Source organism: Crinia signifera, chromosome 6 (genome assembly GCF_055691185.1).
Source record: "Crinia signifera chromosome 6, ASM5569118v1, whole genome shotgun sequence".
In the NCBI taxonomy this organism is placed as follows: Eukaryota; Metazoa; Chordata; class Amphibia; order Anura; family Myobatrachidae; genus Crinia; species Crinia signifera.
This window is the reverse complement of record NC_139222.1, coordinates 5,114,207-5,133,036: the sequence shown is the minus strand read 5'-3', so window position 1 is coordinate 5,133,036 and position 18,830 is coordinate 5,114,207. Positions and strand designations below refer to the sequence as shown.

At 52.1% G+C, this 18,830-nt stretch overlaps 2 protein-coding genes across 5 annotated transcripts in view; both read left to right on the top strand.

The window, feature by feature from the left end:
* The window catches only part of LOC146009857 (uncharacterized), a 426,052-nt gene that overhangs the window by 23,681 nt on the left and 383,541 nt on the right, over window positions 1–18,830 (top strand). For 3 of the 4 annotated variants that reach the window (XM_083150395.1, XM_083150397.1, XM_083150396.1), the window contains exon 2: window positions 1,351–1,862. In XM_083150395.1, coding sequence (XP_083006521.1) covers window positions 1,351–1,862 — 512 coding nt within the window. Of the gene's footprint in view, window positions 1–1,350; window positions 1,863–18,830 lie in introns of those variants that run through there. The other variant, XM_083150401.1, reaches the window with a different exon arrangement.
* LOC146009866 (uncharacterized) overlaps window positions 1–18,830 on the top strand; it is a 235,403-nt gene that overhangs the window by 150,088 nt on the left and 66,485 nt on the right. The window lies entirely within an intron of this gene.

The following is an 18,830-nucleotide window of genomic DNA, read 5'->3' as shown; positions in this document are numbered from 1 at the left end:
TGCACCCGAACCCTCAACGTCTATCTTTGACGGCGTGGCACTTAAGACTGCCTTGCTAAAACATAAAGGCTTCTCCTCCAGAGTAGCCAGAACTATGATCCGGGCACGCAAACCAGCATCCTCCAGGATCTACTACTGAGTTTGGCACTCCTATTTCACATGGTGTACACCAAAGGGATACAATCCAAAGGTATTCAAAGTAGCCAGAGTCCTGGCTTTCCTTCAAAAGGGTCTCGACTTGGGTCTGAGATTGGCCTCCCTGAAAGTCCAGGTCTTGGCCTTATCAGTCTGGTTTCAAAAGAAAATTGCTTTCCTCGTCCTCTGTATTCCCAGGATAATCACATATATACAATGTCCTCATTCACTGTGTGTCTTCTACAGATGGGCCCAGTAACAGGAATACCCCAGAGAGATGTCCCTGTCCTCTGTATTCCCAGGATAATCACATATATACCATGTCCTCAGTCACTGTGTGTCTCCTACAGATGGGCCCAGTAACAGGAATACCCCAGAGAGATGTCCCCGTCCTCTGTATTCCCAGGATAATCACATATATACCATGTCCTCAGTCACTGCGTGTCTCCTACAGATGGGGCCAGTAACAGGAATACCCCAGAGAGATGTCCCCGTCCTCTGTATTCCCAGGATAATCACATATATACAATGTCCTCAGTCACTGTGTGTCTCCTACAGATGGGCCCAGTAACAGTGATACCCCAGAGAGATGTCCCCATCCTCTGTATTCCCAGGATAATCACATATATACAATGTCCTCAGTCACTGTGTGTCTCCTACAGATGGGCCCAGTAACAGGAATACCCCAGAGAGATGTCCCCGTCCTCTGTATTCCCATGATAATCACATATATACAATGTCCTCAGTCACTGTGTGTCTCCTACAGATGGGCCCAGTAACAGAGATACCCCAGAGAGATGTCCCCGTCCTCTGTATTCCCAGGATATTTACATATATACAATGTCCTCAGTCACTGTGTGTCTCCTACAGATGGGCCCAGTAACAGGAATACCCCAGAGAGATGTCCCGGTCCTCTGTATTCCCAGGATAATCACATATACAATGTCCTCAGTCACTGCGTGTCTCCTACAGATGGGCCAGTAACAGGAATACTCCAGAGAGATGTCCCCGTCCTCTGTATTCCCAGGATAATCACATATATACCATGTCCTCAGTCACTGTGTGTCTCCTACAGATGGGCCCAGTAACAGAGATACCCCAGAGAGAAGTCCCCGTCCTCTGTATTCCCAGGATAACCACATACTGTATATAGATTTCTTAGAGTATGTTAAATCTCAGTTTATATAACCTACAAAACAATGTCTGATTTTATAGAGTGAAGAACTAACTGATATAAAGCTAGATGAAATAAAGAAAGAGGAAGAGACGTATGTGACTGATATGAAGGCAGAAGATACAGAGGGAGGAGAAGAGACGTATGTGACTGATATGAAGGCAGAAGATACAGAGGGAGAAGAAGAGACGTATGTGACTGATATGAAGGCAGAAGGTACAGAGGGAGGAGAAGATACGTATGTGACCGATATGAAGATAGAAGATACAGAGGGAGAAGAAGAGACGTATGTGACCGATATGAAGGCAGAAGATACAGAGGGAGAAAAGACGTATGTGACATATGTGAAGACAGAAGATACAGAGGAAGAAGAAGAGACGTATGTGACCGATATGAAGATAGAAGATACAGAGGGAGAAGAAGAGACGTATGTGACCGATATGAAGGCAGAAGATACAGAGGGAGAAAAGACGTATGTGACATATGTGAAGACAGAAGATACAGAGGAAGAAGAAGAGACTTATGTGAGGTGTGATCAGCAGTGTAAGGAGGAGGAAATTCCTACAGATATCAGCACAGGTGAGTAATAATCACTAAGTACATCACTTACTATCAGTATCATGTCACTGTGTGTTACCAGCCCAGAGATCTGTCCAGTCTCCTCCCCACACTCTCTGGTGTATCTCATACATCAGGAGCCATCAGCCCCTATTATACTCCTGCTCTCCCCCTCACATCATGTCACTGTGTTACCAGCCCAGAGATCTGACCAGTCTCCTCCCCGCACTCTCTGGTGTATCTCATACATCAGGAGCCATAAGCCCCTATTATACTCCTGCTCTCCCCCTCACATCATGTCACTGTGTGTTACCAGCCCAGAGATCTGACCAGTCTCCTCCCCGCACTCTCTGGTGTATCTCATACATCAGGAGCCATCAGCCCCTATTATACTCCTGCTCTCCCCCTCACATCATGTCACTATGTGTTACCAGCCCAGAGATCTGACCAGTCTCCTCCCCACACTCTCTGGTGTATCTCATACATCAGGAGCCATCAGTCCCTATTATACTCCTGCTCTCCCTCTCACATCATGTCCCTGTGTGTTACCAGCCCAGAGATCTGACCAGTCTCCTCCCCGCACTCTCTGGTGTATCTTATACATCAGGAGCCATCAGCCCCTATTATATTCCTGCAGTCCCCCTCACATCATGTCACTGTGTGTTACCAGCCCAGAGATCTGACCAGTCTCCTCCCCGCACTCTCTGGTGTATCTCATACATCAGGAGTCATCAGCCCCTATTATACTCCTGCTCTCCCCCTCACATCATGTCACTGTGTGTTACCAGCCCAGAGATCTGACCAGTCTCCTCTCCGCACTCTCTGGTGTATATCATACATCAGGAACCATCAGCCCCTATTATACTCCTGCTCTCCCCCTCACATCATGTCACTGTGTGTTACCAGCCCAGAGATCTGACCAGTCTCCTCCCCGCACTCTCTGGTGTATCTCATACATCAGGAGCCATCAGCCCCTATTATACTCCTGCTCTCCCCCTCACATCATGTCACTGTGTGTTACCAGCCCAGAGATCTGACCGGTCTCCTCCCCGCACTCTCTGGTGTATCTCATACATCAGGAGCCATCAGCCCCTATTATACTCCTGCTCTCCCCCACACATCATGTCACTGTGTGTTACCAGCCCAGAGATCTGACCAGTCTCCTCCCCGCACTCTCTGGTGTATCTCATACATCAGGAGCCATCAGCCCCTATTATACTCCTGCTCTCCCCTCACATCATGTCACTGTGTGTTACCAGCCCAGAGATCTGACCAGTCTCCTCCCCGCACTCTCTGGTGTATCTCATACATCAGGAGCCATCAGCCCCTATTATACTCCTGCTCTCCCCCTCACATCATGTCACTGTTTTACCAGCCCAGAGATCTGACCAGTCTCCTCCCCGCACTCTCTGGTGTATCTCATACATCAGGAGCCATAAGCCCCTATTATACTCCTGCTCTCCCCCTCACATCATGTCACTGTGTTACCAGCCCAGAGATCTGACCAGTCTCCTCCCCGCACTCTCTGGTGTATCTCATACATCAGGAGCCATAAGCCCCTATTATACTCCTGCTCTCCCCCTCACATCATGTCACTGTGTGTTACCAGCCCAGAGATCTGACCAGTCTCCTCCCCGCACTCTCTGGTGTATCTCATACATCAGGAGCCATCAGCCCCTATTATACTCCTGCTCTCCCCCTCACATCATGTCACTATGTGTTACCAGCCCAGAGATCTGACCAGTCTCCTCCCCACACTCTCTGGTGTATCTCATACATCAGGAGCCATCAGTCCCTATTATACTCCTGCTCTCCCTCTCACATCATGTCCCTGTGTGTTACCAGCCCAGAGATCTGTCCAGTCTCCTCCCCGCACTCTCTGGTGTATCTCATACATCAGGAGCCATCAGCCCCTATTATACTCCTGCTCTCCCCCACACATCATGTCACTGTGTGTTACCAGCCCAGAGATCTGACCAGTCTCCTCCCCGCACTCTCTGGTGTATCTCATACATCAGGAGCCATCAGCCCCTATTATACTCCTGCTCTCCCCTCACATCATGTCACTGTGTGTTACCAGCCCAGAGATCTGACCAGTCTCCTCCCCGCACTCTCTGGTGTATCTCATACATCAGGAGCCATCAGCCCCTATTATACTCCTGCTCTCCCCCTCACATCATGTCACTGTTTTACCAGCCCAGAGATCTGACCAGTCTCCTCCCCGCACTCTCTGGTGTATCTCATACATCAGGAGCCATCAGCCCCTATTATACTCCTGCAGTCCCCCTCACATCATGTCACTGTTTGTTACCAGCCCAGAGATCTGACCAGTCTCCTCCCCGCACTCTCTGGTGTATCTCATACATCAGCAGCCATCAGCCCCTATTATACTCCTGCTCTCCCCCTCACATCATGTCACTGTGAGTTACCAGCCCAGAGATCTGACCAGTCTCCTCCCTGCCCTCTCTGGTGTGTCTCATACATCAGGAGCCATCAGCCCCTATTATACTCCTGCTCTCCCCCTCACATCATGTCACTGTTTGTTACCAGCCCAGAGATCTGACCAGTCTCCTCCCCACACTCTCTGGTGTATCTCATACATCAGGAGCCATCAGCCCCTATTATACTCCTGCTCTCCCCTCACATCATGTCACTGTGTGTTACCAGCCCAGAGATCTGACCAGTCTCCTCCCCGCACTCTCTGGTGTATCTCATACATCAGGAGCCATCAGCCCCTATTATACTCCTGCTCTCCCCTCACATCATGTCACTGTGTGTTACCAGCCCAGAGATCTGACCAGTCTCCTCCCCACACTCTCTGGTGTATCTCATACATCAGGAGCCATCAGCCCCTATTATACTCCTGCTCTCCCCATCACATCATGTCACTGTGTGTTACCAGCCCAGAGATCTGACCAGTTTCCTCCCCGCACTCTCTGGTGTATCTCATACATCAGGAGCCATCAGCCCCTATTATACTCCTGCTCTCCCCCTCACATCATGTCACTGTTTGTTACCAGCCCAGAGATCTGACCAGTCTCCTCCCCACACTCTCTGGTGTATCTCATACATCAGGAGCCATCAGCCCCTATTATACTCCTGCTCTCCCCTCACATCATGTCACTGTGTGTTACCAGCCCAGAGATCTGACCAGTCTCCTCCCCGCACTCTCTGGTGTATCTCATACATCAGGAGCCATCAGCCCCTATTATACTCCTGCAGTCCCCCTCACATAATGTCACTGTTTGTTACCAGCCCAGAGATCTGACCTGTCTCCTCCCCACACTCTCTAGTGTATCTCATACATCAGGAGCCATAAGCCCCTATTATACTCCTGCTCTCCTCCTTACATCATGTCACTGTGTGTTACCAGCCCAGAGATCTGACCAGTCTCCTCCCCGCACTCTCTGGTGTATCTCATACATCAGCAGCCATCAGCCCCTATTATACTCCTGCTCTCCCCATCACATCATGTCACTGTGTGTTACCAGCCCAGAGATCTGACCAGTCTCCTCCCCGCACTCTCTGGTGTATCTCATACATCAGCAGCCATCAGCCCCTATTATACTCCTGCTCTCCCCATCACATCATGTCACTGTGTGTTACCAGCCCAGAGATCTGACCAGTCTCTTCCCCGCACTCTCTGGTGTATCTCATACATCAGGAGCCATCAGCCCCTATTATACTTCTGCTCTCCCCCTTACATCATGTCCCTGTGTGTTACCAGCCCAGAGATCTGACCAGTCTCCTCCCCGCACTCTCCGGTGTATCTCGTACATCAGGAGCCATCAGCCCCTATTATACTCCTGCTCTCCCCTCACATCATGTCACTGTGTGTTACCAGCCCAGAGATCTGACCAGTCTCCTCCCCGCACTCTCTAGTGTATCTCATACATCAGGAGCAATCAGCCCCATTATACTCCTGCTCTCCCCCTCACATCATGTTACTGTGTGTTACCAGCCCAGAGATCTGACCAGTCTCCTCCCCGCACTCTCTGGTGTATCTCATACATCAGGAGCCATCAGCCCCTATTATACTCCTGCTCTCCCCTCACATCATGTCACTGTGTGTTACCAGCCCAGAGATCTGACCAGTCTCCTCCCCACACTCTCTGGTGTATCTCATACATCAGGAGCCATCAGCCCCTATTATACTCCTGCTCTCCCCATCACATCATGTCACTGTGTGTTACCAGCCCAGAGATCTGACCAGTTTCCTCCCCGCACTCTCTGGTGTATCTCATACATCAGGAGCCATCAGCCCCTATTATACTCCTGCTCTCCCCCTCACATCATGTCACTGTTTGTTACCAGCCCAGAGATCTGACCAGTCTCCTCCCCACACTCTCTGGTGTATCTCATACATCAGGAGCCATCAGCCCCTATTATACTCCTGCTCTCCCCTCACATCATGTCACTGTGTGTTACCAGCCCAGAGATCTGACCAGTCTCCTCCCCGCACTCTCTGGTGTATCTCATACATCAGGAGCCATCAGCCCCTATTATACTCCTGCAGTCCCCCTCACATAATGTCACTGTTTGTTACCAGCCCAGAGATCTGACCTGTCTCCTCCCCACACTCTCTAGTGTATCTCATACATCAGGAGCCATAAGCCCCTATTATACTCCTGCTCTCCTCCTTACATCATGTCACTGTGTGTTACCAGCCCAGAGATCTGACCAGTCTCCTCCCCGCACTCTCTGGTGTATCTCATACATCAGCAGCCATCAGCCCCTATTATACTCCTGCTCTCCCCATCACATCATGTCACTGTGTGTTACCAGCCCAGAGATCTGACCAGTCTCCTCCCCGCACTCTCTGGTGTATCTCATACATCAGCAGCCATCAGCCCCTATTATACTCCTGCTCTCCCCATCACATCATGTCACTGTGTGTTACCAGCCCAGAGATCTGACCAGTCTCTTCCCCGCACTCTCTGGTGTATCTCATACATCAGGAGCCATCAGCCCCTATTATACTTCTGCTCTCCCCCTTACATCATGTCCCTGTGTGTTACCAGCCCAGAGATCTGACCAGTCTCCTCCCCGCACTCTCCGGTGTATCTCGTACATCAGGAACCATCAGCCCCTATTATACTCCTGCTCTCCCCCTCACATCATGTCACTGTGTGTTTCCAGCCCAGAGATCTGACCAGTCTCTTCCCCGCGCTCTCTGGTGTATCTCATACATCAGGAGCCATCAGCCCCTATTATACTACTGCTCTCCCCCCTCGCATCATGTCACTGTGTTACCAGCCCAGAGATCTGACCAGTCTCCTCCCCGCACTCTCTGGTGTATCTCATACATCAGCAGCCATCAGCCCCTATTATACTCCTGCTCTCCCCTCACATCATGTCACTGTGTTACCAGCCCAGAGATCTGACCAGTATCCTCCCCGCACTCTCTGGTGTATCTCATACATCAGCAGCCATCAGCCCCTATTATACTCCTGCTCTCCCCCTCACATCATGTCACTGTGTTACCAGCCCAGAGATCTGACCAGTCTCCTCCCCACACTCTCTGGTGTATCTCATACATCAGCAGCCATCAGCCCCTATTATACTCCTGCTCTCCCCTCACATCATGTCACTGTGTTACCAGCCCAGAGATCTGACCAGTCTCCTCCCCGCACTCTCTGGTGTATCTCATACATCAGCAGCCATCAGCCCCTATTATACTCCTGCTCTCCCCCTCACATCATGTCACTGTGTGTTACCAGCCCAGAGATCTGACCAGTCTCCTCCCCGCACTCTCTGGTGTATCTCATACATCAGGAGCCATCAGCCCCTATTATACTCCTGCTCTCCCCCTTGCATCATGTCACTGTGTGTTACCAGCCCAGAGATCTGACCAGTCTCCTCCCCGCACTCTCTGGTGTATCTCATACATCAGCAGCCATCAGCCCCTATTATACTCCTGCTCTCCCCCTCACATCATGTCACTGTGTTACCAGCCCAGAGATCTGACCAGTCTCCTCCCCGCACTCTATGGTGTATCTCATACATCAGGAGCCATCAGCCCCTATTATACTCCTGCTCTCCCCCTCACATCATGTCACTGTGTGTTACCAGCCCAGAGATCTGACCACTCTCCTCCCCGCACTCTCTGGTGTATCTCATACATCAGGAGCCATCAGCCCCTATTATACTCCTGCTCTCCCCCTTGCATCATGTCACTGTGTGTTACCAGCCCAGAGATCTGACCAGTCTCCTCCCCGCACCCTCTGGTGTATCTCATACATCAGGAGCCATCAGCCCCTACTATACTCCTGCTCTCCCCCTCGCATCATGTCACTGTGTGTTACCAGCCCAGAGATCTGACCAGTCTCCTTCTGTCATGACTGGGGATTGGGACCTGGGAGTGATCTTGGTGGCTAGCTGTCTACCAATGTAAACAGAGGCTGGAGCTCATGTATAAGATGAATTAAGTTTATTGTACAGTGAGAATTTGGTACAGATGATAACACAATGCCGGTAATAGTCTTTGGGGAAGCTACAGAGAATGTTGAAAGCTGGATCCTGGTAACAGATGCTTGGAAGAGTATAGACCACGGGAGCACAGGTATCTGGAAGCACGGAATAGAGACCACGGGAGCACAGGTGTCTGGAAGCACGGAGTAGAGACCACGGGAGCACAGGTGCCTGGGAACACGGAGTAGAGACCACGGGAGCACAGGTGTCTGGAAACACGGAGTAGAGACCACGGGAGCGCAGGTGCCTGGAAACACGGAGTAGAGACCACGGGAGCACAGGTGTCTGGAAACACGGAGTAGAGACCACGGGAGCGCAGGTGCCTGGAAACACGGAGTAGAGACCACGGGAGCGCAGGTGCCTGGAAACACGGAGTAGAGACCACGGGAGCACAGGTGTCTGGAAACACGGAGTAGAGACCACGGGAGCACAGGTGTCTGGAGGCACGGAGTAGAGACCACGGGAGCACAGGTGTCTGGGAACACGGAGTAGAAACCACGGGAGCACAGGTGTCTGGGAACACGGAGTAGAGACCACGGGAGCACAGGTGCCTGGAAACACGGAGTAGAGACCACGGGAGCACAGGTGCCTGGAGGCACGGAGTAGAGACCACGGGAGCACAGGTGTCTGGGAACACGGAGTAGAAACCACGGGAGCACAGGTGTCTGGGAACACGGAGTAGAGACCACGGGAGCACAGGTGCCTGGAAACACGGAGTAGAGACCACGGGAGCACAGGTGCCTGGAAACACGGAGTACAGACCACGGGAGCACAGGTGCCTGGAAACACGGAGTAGAGACCACGGGAGCACAGGTGCCTGGAAACACGGAGTAGAGACCACGGGAGCACAGGTGTCTGGAGGCACGGAGTAGAGACCACGGGAGCACAGGTGTCTGGGAACACGGAGTAGAGACCACGGGAGCACAGGTGTCTGGGAACACGGAGTAGAGACCACGGGAGCACAGGTGTCTGGGAACACGGAGTAGAGACCACGGGAGCACAGGTGTCTGGAGGCACGGAGTAGAGACCACGGGAGCACAGGTGTCTGGGAACACGGAGTAGAGACCACGGGAGCACAGGTGTCTGGGAACACGGAGTAGAGACCACGGGAGCACAGGTGTCTGGGAACACGGAGTAGAGACCACGGGAGCACAGGTGTCTGGAGGCACGGAGTAGAGACCACGGGAGCACAGGTGTCTGGGAACACGGAGTAGAGACCACGGGAGCACAGGTGTCTGGGAACACGGAGTAGAGACCACGGGAGCACAGGTGTCTGGGAACACGGAGTAGAGACCACGGGAGCACAGGTGTCTGGGAACACGGAGTAGAGACCACGGGAGCACAGGTGCCTCGGAACACGGAGTAGAGACCACGGGAGCACAGGTGTCTGGAAACACGGAGTAGAGACCACGGGAGCACAGGTGTCTGGAAACACGGAGTAGAGACCACGGGAGCACAGGTGTCTGGAAACACAGAGTAGAGACCACGGGAGCGCAGGTGCCTGGAAACACGGAGTAGAGACCACGGGAGCGCAGGTGTCTGGGAACACGGAGTAGAGACCACGGGAGCACAGGTGTCTGGAGACACGGAGTATAGACCACGGGAGCACAGGTGTCTGGAAACACAGAGTAGAGACCACGGGAGCACAGGTGCCTGGAAACACGGAGTAGGGACCACGGGAGCACAGGTGCCTGGAAACACAGAGTAGAGACCACGGGAGCACAGGTGTCTGGAAACACGGAGTAGAGACCACGGGAGCGCAGGTGCCTGGAAACACGGAGTAGAGACCACGGGAGCGCAGGTGTCTGGGAACACGGAGTAGAGACCACGGGAGCACAGGTGTCTGGAGGCACGGAGTAGAGACCACGGGAGCACAGGTGTCTGGAAACACGGAGTAGAGACCACGGGAGCACAGGTGTCTGGAAACACGGAGTAGAGACCACGGGAGCACAGGTGCCTGGAAACACGGAGTAGAGACCACGGGAGCACAGGTGTCTGGAAACACGGAGTAGAGACCACGGGAGCACAGGTGTCTGGAGGCACGGAGTAGAGACCACGGGAGCACAGGTGTCTGGAAACACGGAGTAGAGACCACGGGAGCACAGGTGTCTGGGAACACTGAGTAGAGACCACGGGAGCACAGGTGTCTGGAAACACGGAGTAGGGACCACGGGAGCACAGGTGTCTGGAAACACGTAGTAGAGACCACGGGAGCACAGGTGTCTGGAAACACGGAGTAGGGACCACGGGAGCACAGGTGCCTGGAAACACGGAGTAGAGACCACGGGAGCACAGGTGCCTGAAAACACGGAGTAGAGACCACGGGAGCACAGGTGTCTGGAAACACGGAGTAGGGACCACGGGAGCACAGTTGCCTGGAAACACAGAGTAGAGACCACGGGAGCACAGGTGTCTGGAGGCACGGAGTAGAGACCACGGGAGCACAGGTGTCTGGAAACACGGGAGTAGAGACCACGGGAGCACAGGTGTCTGGAAACACGGAGTACAGACCACGGGAGCACAGGTGCCTGGAAACACGGAGTAGAGACCACGGGAGCACAGGTGCCTGGAAACACGGAGTAGAGACCACGGGAGCACAGGTGTCTGGAGGCACGAAGTAGAGACCACGGGAGCACAGGTGTCTGGAGGCACGGAGTAGAGACCACGGGAGCACAGGTGTCTGGAGGCACGGAGTAGAGACCACGGGAGCACAGGTGTCTGGGAACACGGAGTAGAGACCACGGGAGCACAGGTGTCTGGAGGCACGGAGTAGAGACCACGGGAGCACAGGTGTCTGGAAACACGGAGTAGAGACCACGGGAGCGCAGGTGCCTGGGAACACGGAGTAGAGACCACGGGAGCACAGGTGTCTGGGAACACGGAGTAGAGACCACGGGAGCACAGGTGTCTGGAGGCACGGAGTAGAGACCACGGGAGCACAGGTGTCTGGGAACACGGAGTAGAGACCACGGGAGCACAGGTGTCTGGGAACACGGAGTAGAGACCACGGGAGCACAGGTGTCTGGGAACACGGAGTAGAGACCACGGGAGCACAGGTGTCTGGGAACACGGAGTAGAGACCACGGGAGCACAGGTGTCTGGAGGCACGGAGTAGAGACCACGGGAGCACAGGTGTCTGGGAACACGGAGTAGAGACCACGGGAGCACAGGTGTCTGGGAACACGGAGTAGAGACCACGGGAGCACAGGTGTCTGGGAACACTGAGTAGAGACCACGGGAGCACAGGTGTCTGGAAACACGGAGTAGAGACCACGGGAGCACAGGTGTCTGGAAACACAGAGTAGAGACCACGGGAGCGCAGGTGCCTGGAAACACGGAGTAGAGACCACGGGAGCGCAGGTGTCTGGGAACACGGAGTAGAGACCACGGGAGCACAGGTGTCTGGAGACACGGATTATAGACCACGGGAGCACAGGTGTCTGGAAACACAGAGTAGAGACCACGGGAGCACAGGTGCCTGGAAACACGGAGTAGGGACCACGGGAGCACAGGTGCCTGGAAACACAGAGTAGAGACCACGGGAGCACAGGTGTCTGGAAACACGGAGTAGAGACCACGGGAGCGCAGGTGCCTGGAAACACGGAGTAGAGACCACGGGAGCGCAGGTGCCTGGAAACACGGAGTAGAGACCACGGGAGCACAGGTGTCTGGAGGCACGGAGTAGAGACCACGGGAGCACAGGTGTCTGGAAACACGGAGTAGAGACCACGGGAGCACAGGTGTCTGGAAACACGGAGTAGAGACCACGGGAGCACAGGTGCCTGGAAACACGGAGTAGAGACCACGGGAGCACAGGTGTCTGGAAACACGGAGTAGAGACCACGGGAGCACAGGTGTCTGGAGGCACGGAGTAGAGACCACGGGAGCACAGGTGTCTGGAAACACGGAGTAGAGACCACGGGAGCACAGGTGTCTGGGAACACTGAGTAGAGACCACGGGAGCACAGGTGTCTGGAAACACGGAGTAGGGACCACGGGAGCACAGGTGTCTGGAAACACGTAGTAGAGACCACGGGAGCACAGGTGTCTGGAAACACGTAGTAGAGACCACGGGAGCACAGGTGTCTGGAAACACGGAGTAGGGACCACGGGAGCACAGGTGCCTGGAAACACGGAGTAGAGACCACGGGAGCACAGGTGCCTGGAAACACGGAGTAGAGACCACGGGAGCACAGGTGTCTGGAAACACGGAGTAGGGACCACGGGAGCACAGTTGCCTGGAAACACAGAGTAGAGACCACGGGAGCACAGGTGTCTGAGAGCACGGAGCAAGTACAGCTGGTGCACAGATACCTGGATGCACGGAGGGTACTTGTGGATTATCACGGCTCCCATCGCATGCCATATATAGTGGCATGCGATGCGATTTTTGCAGGTTTTTGTCAAAATCGCATGCGATCGCATCGCATGCGATTTTTCATTGAAAAGCATCCAAATGCATTGGAATTAGTATGAAACATGTTCAATGGCCCCCAAATGGCATTTTTGAGGCTGTACCACCCCCACTATCAACGCGAACCCGAAGCGTGGCGAGCGCAGCGAGCCCGCAAGGGGCGGCGGTACGCGTCCTACGACCTTTTCATACCCCACTATCCACGTCGGCGTGGAGTTGAGAATAGAAAGTGTGGCGAGCGCAGGGAGCCACCGAGCCCGAAGCGTGGCGAGGGGACGCGGACGCCTGTGAAGCCCGTGAGGGGACGCGTATACCTGTGAAGGTATCCGTGTCCGCTCGCCACGCTTCGGGCTCGGTGGCTCGCTGCGCTCGCCACACTTTCTATTCTCAACTCCACGCCGACGTGGATAGTGGGGGTATGAAAAGGTCGTAGGACGCGTACCGCCACGCTTCGGGTTCGCGTTGATCGTGGGGGTGGTACAGCCTCAAAAATGCCATTTGGGGGCCATTGAACATGTTTCATACTAATTCCAATGCATTTGGATGCTTTTCAGTGAAAAATCGCATGCAATGCGATTTTTTCATATATACGATGGGCATCGTTGGAGCCGTGACAATCCACAAGAACCGCACGGAGTGAATGCAACGGGGGCACAAGTGCAGGTAGCTGAAGTATGCAGCGGTGAAGGTAGTCACAGGTGCAGGTACTGTAGCACGCAGGTGCAGGTAGTCACAGGTGCAGACACTGAGGTACGCAGATGCAGATGGTCACAGGTGCAGGTACTGGAACACGCAGGTGGTCACAGGTGCAGGAACTGAAGCACACAGGTGCAGGTAGTCACAAATGCAGACACTGAGGTACGCAGGTGCACGTAGTCTCAGGTGCAGACACTGAGGCACGCAGATGCAGGTGGTCACAGGTGCAGACACTGAGGCACGCAGGTGCACGTAGTCTCAGGTGCAGACACTGAGGTACGCAGATGCAGATGGTCACAGGTGCAGGTACTGGAACACGCAGGTGGTCACAGGTGCAGGAACTGAAGCACACAGATGCAGGTAGTCACAAATGCAGACACTGGGGCACGCAGGTGCACGTAGTCTCAGATGCAGACACTGAGGCACGCAGATGCAGGTGGTCACAGGTGCAGACACTGAGGCACACAGGTGCAGGTAGTCACAAATGCAGACACTGAGGCACGCAGGTGCACGTAGTCTCAGGTGCAGACACTGAGGTACGCAGATGCAGATGGTCACATGTGCAGGTACTGGAACACGCAGGTGGTCACAGGTGCAGGAACTGAAGCACACAGATGCAGGTAGTCACAAATGCAGACACTGGGGCACGCAGGTGCACGTAGTCTCAGGTGCAGACACTGAGGCACGCAGATGCAGGTGGTCACAGGTGCAGACACTGAGGCACACAGGTGCAGGTAGTCACAGGTGCAGACACTGAGGCACGCAGGTGCAGGTAGTCACAGGTGCAGACACTGAGGCACACAGGTGCAGGTAGTCACAAATGCAGACACTGGGGCACGCAGGTGCACGTAGTCTCAGGTGCAGACACTGAGGCACGCAGATGCAGGTGGTCACAGGTGCAGACACTGAGGCACACAGGTGCAGGTAGTCACAGGTGCAGACACTGAGGCACGCAGGTGCAGGTAGTCACAGGTGCAGACACTGAGGCACGCAGGTGGTCACAGACGCAGGTAGGAGCTGCAGCCAGGGTGGTTCAGGACTTGGGAGCCTGTTCAGGGAGATCTCCTTCAGCATGGAGCTTAGAGGCCACGATGCACAAGCAATGTGTCCATGCAGGGCTGGGAGGATAACCCCTCAGAGCAGCACTGATTGGGAATGGCAACACCTGGAACAGTCTCTGGATGAGATGATTCCATGGTAACTAGTAACTAGAGAGTTAATGGCTGATTCAGAACTCACCCAGGTGATCATTACTAGCCCAGGCTCAGGTCACATGGTAGGCTGGGATACACAAGACTGATAGGACAAACACAGAGTCCCGGCAGGATTGTGACACCGTCCTTCCTACAGTCATACCCCTTTCACACAGAAAATGAAATACCCGGGTGAAGCAGTTCCACCCGGGAATTTCATTAAATACACTGACCTTTTTCTGTGTGAAAGGGCACACCTGTGTCGTAAATCCCATGTCCCCGACCCTGGAATTGACCATGGTCGAGGACATGGGATTTCTGACCCGTGTTGACCCTTTCACACAGAAGAAATACCAGTGTTATTCGATTGCGATTTATCACATGTAACGGGGAGCTGCAGCGGGCGGTGAGGAGCAGGGGGCGGGCGGTGACTGTGAGGAGCCGGGGGCGGGCGGCGATACTTATCAGTGGGACGCCGGAGCGGGCATCGGGTCCTGACACGTTAACTACTGTAGCTGACGGCGGTGGCGAGTGGTGACCTGGCCGGGCGGTGTGGGATGATTGATCACAGACATCAGCAGCGGGGACGGGCAGTGCAGTGGCGGGTATTCGATTTTTAAAATACCTGTCAAATGACTGACCGTTCTCTGATTGGCTGAGAGCTCTCAGCCAATCAGAGAACGGCCAGTCATTTGACAGGTATTTTAAAAATCGAATACCCGCCACTGCACTGCCCGTCCCGCAGCGCTGCTGATCACACCGCCCGCCCGTCAGGACCCGCTGCCCGCTCCTGCGTCCCCCTTATGAGAGCTGCTGATCCCACTGCTCCCCCGGTCAGTCATGAGGTCGGACGTGATCGTATGTACTGACCGTCCGACCTCCCTGATCCGATGCGCACGGATCACATGTCACACATCTGCGATTTTGGGACGATTTCACCCGGTTAAGTGCCGAAATCGGATGAAATCGTCCCAAAATCGCATAGTGTATGGGGGCCTTTAGAAGTGTCTCAGTGAATGGTGCTAGTGCTGTCCCTCTTTTGTAAAATATTTAAATAAAACTAAGATTTTGTGAGGGGTTTTTTTTTTTTGGCGATATAATTAGATAGTCTGTAAAAAGAATGTAGGTGAAACATCGGGAGCAATCGGACGTTTTTATTGCCTACTGTTTTTTTTCGTTCTTTTATCTGTAAAATAGCCATGTTTCTCCCTTTTTATATTATTATCAGCGATGCTTGGTCATTAATATCCCTGCTCTTCAGAGATGAATCCCGTCCAGCGTCTACGTTTCAAGCACCTGCACACGCCGCGGTCAGCGAACTGTTGCACGAACGCCCTGTGTTACCGTCACATACAATACCGCTGCGCACTCCCCCAGCCACCAACAATTACCCGATCCATCCGCCGTAATCCCCCAGCACCCATTCCTCCTCTGCAGCCACCCACCTATCCTGCGTAGCGGACACCACCTCCCACCGTTCCCAGGACCTCCTGATTGGTGTGGTGGACCTACTTTCTCCAGGATGTCCAGCAGTTGGTCAGATGACCATAGTGATGGTTATTGGACCTCATTTGCCCCTAGGTTCTTCTTCTTCTTGACCCTAGTGATATTGGCTTCATAGTTTTGGCCTGTACTGCCCGTGAGACATTGTTGGGGTGCCTGGATTACTTTGTTGTGTTGGGGTGATTCAGGGGCACTTGGTATGGTCCAGAATTTTTTTTTTTTTTTAAAGTGTTGTTAGGTTTTTGCGCTGTGGTTAGGACCATATTATGGGACATGCAAAAGGGGCATTGGTGGTATAGATGCAGAAAGTGGGGGAGGGGCAGTGCGGTTGTATAAGGGGGTCTTCTAGTGTAAATCTATGTTTTTCTTCTAGTGATCAATTGACTTATGCTTCCTGGATGGTTTTTTCTTCACAGACAGACTCTGGAACGCCACACATGGGTTATCTACAGATGGTGACATCAGAGATGACATCCCACACATTCCTCTAGGAGAAGGCTCTATCACTATAATGATAAATCCAGTACTGCTTCATTCACATATGTCATCTGCTTTTCATGAGGAATGTTCCACTGATGCATCTATAATATCTCTCAAATTAGATAGCTCATATACAAATGAGACATGTTTTACACAGATCCCAAAGCCTATTACTCATCAACCAACTAAGGCAGGTGATAAGCCATTTCAATGTTCTGAGTGTGGGAAATGTTTTACAAAGAAATCGGATCTGGTTACACATCAGAGACGTCACACAGGTATAAAGCCATTTCCATGCTCTGAGTGTGGGAAATGTTTTTCCATTAAATCGAGGCTTGTTCAACATCTGAGAACGCACACAGGTGAGAAACTATTTGCATGCTCAGAGTGTGGGAAATGTTTTCCCATTAAATCAAGGCTTGTTCAACATCTGAGAACGCACACAGGTGAGAAACCATTTCCATGCTCTGAGTGTGGGAAATGTTTTCCCATTAAATCAATGCTTGTTCAACATCTGAAAACGCACACAGGTGAGAAACCATTTCCATGCTCTGAGTGTGGGAAATGTTTTACAGGAAAATCAATGCTTGTTCAACATCTGAGAACGCACACAGGTGAGAAACCATTTGCATGCTCAGAGTGTGGGAAATGTTTTCACATTAAAGCAATACTTTTTAGACATCAGAGGATTCACACAGGTGAAAAGCCATTTTCATGCTCCGAGTGTGGAAAATGTTTTGCACACAAATCAGAGCTTGTTACACACCAGAGAAATCACACAGGTGAAAAGCCATTTCCGTGTTCTGAGTGTGGGAAATGTTTTACAATGAAATCAAGACTTTTTATACATCAGAGGAGTCACACAGGTGAAAAGCCATTTTCATGCTCCGAGTGTGGGAAATGTTTTCCACACAAATTAAATCTTGTTATACACCAGAGAACTCACACAGGTGAAAAACCATTTCCGTGTTCTGAGTGTGGGAAATGTTTTACAACGAAATCAAGTCTTGTAAGCCATAAGAGCACTCACACAGGTGAGAAGCCATTTCCATGCTCTGAGTGTGGGAAATGTTTTACAACGAAATCAAGTCTTGTAAGCCATAAGAGCACTCACACAGGTGAGAATCCATTTCCATGCTCTGAGTGTGGGAAATGTTTTACAACGAAATCAAGTCTTGTAAGCCATAAGAGCACTCACACAGGTAAGAATCCATTTCCATGCTCTGAGTGTGGGAAATGTTTTACAGTGAAATCAAGTCTTTTCAGACATCAAAGAAGTCACAAAGGTGGAAAGCCATTTCCGTGCTTGGAGTGCGGGAAATGTTTTAAAGCAAAATCAAGTCTTGTAAGCCATAAGAGCACTCACACAGCTGAGAAGCCATTCCCATGCTCTGAGTGTGGGAAATGTTTTACAGTGAACTCAAGTCTTCTCAGACATCAAAGAAGTCACAAAAGGGGAAAAGCCATTTCCGTGCTCTGAGTATGGGAAATGAGAAATCAGATCTTGTAAGACATAAAATGACTCAACGCAGGTGATAAATAATGTCAGTACAGGAAGTGTGGGATAGAGGGAATACCTTGATGCACATGAGACATCGCACAGTTGGGTGGCCATCTCTGTGTTCTGGATGTGGAAAGTCATCTCAATAAATATAAAACTCATTGTGTAATAGAACAAGTTCAGTGGACTGACTGGTAGAGATATGAAGAAATAAGAGAATAAACCTTTTTATCACCATTTTATGGACCTGGCTTATGTGTAATTTGTATCTGCAGTGGGATTGGATCAGATCTCTATTACACATCCGTGTCACTCTGCACCGTAAGAGAAATATCGCACTGGTATATAACATCCTGTGGCATAGAGGGGGAGGAGCCAGTCACACTGATAAGTGCCAGTTACAGCTAACACCCATCTATACCCCACTGTCCTGACTCCTCCAGTGTCCCCTAGGGGATGAAGTAGACTTGGTAATGGTCCATACAGGAAACAGTCAGCATATCTTGGGTCATTTTATTTTTTACTCTTTTACATACTGTTCCATCCAAGTGAGCGCTGATTGGGAACGGTAGAGTGCACCCAAGTACAGCCGTAGCGCTATATGGTTCCTATAATCAGTCCTGTATTCTGTATAACGTCCGTTCTGTGATCCCACGGTGCAGAGACCTTTCCTACTATGTGGTGTGACAAGGAATCGCATAGACT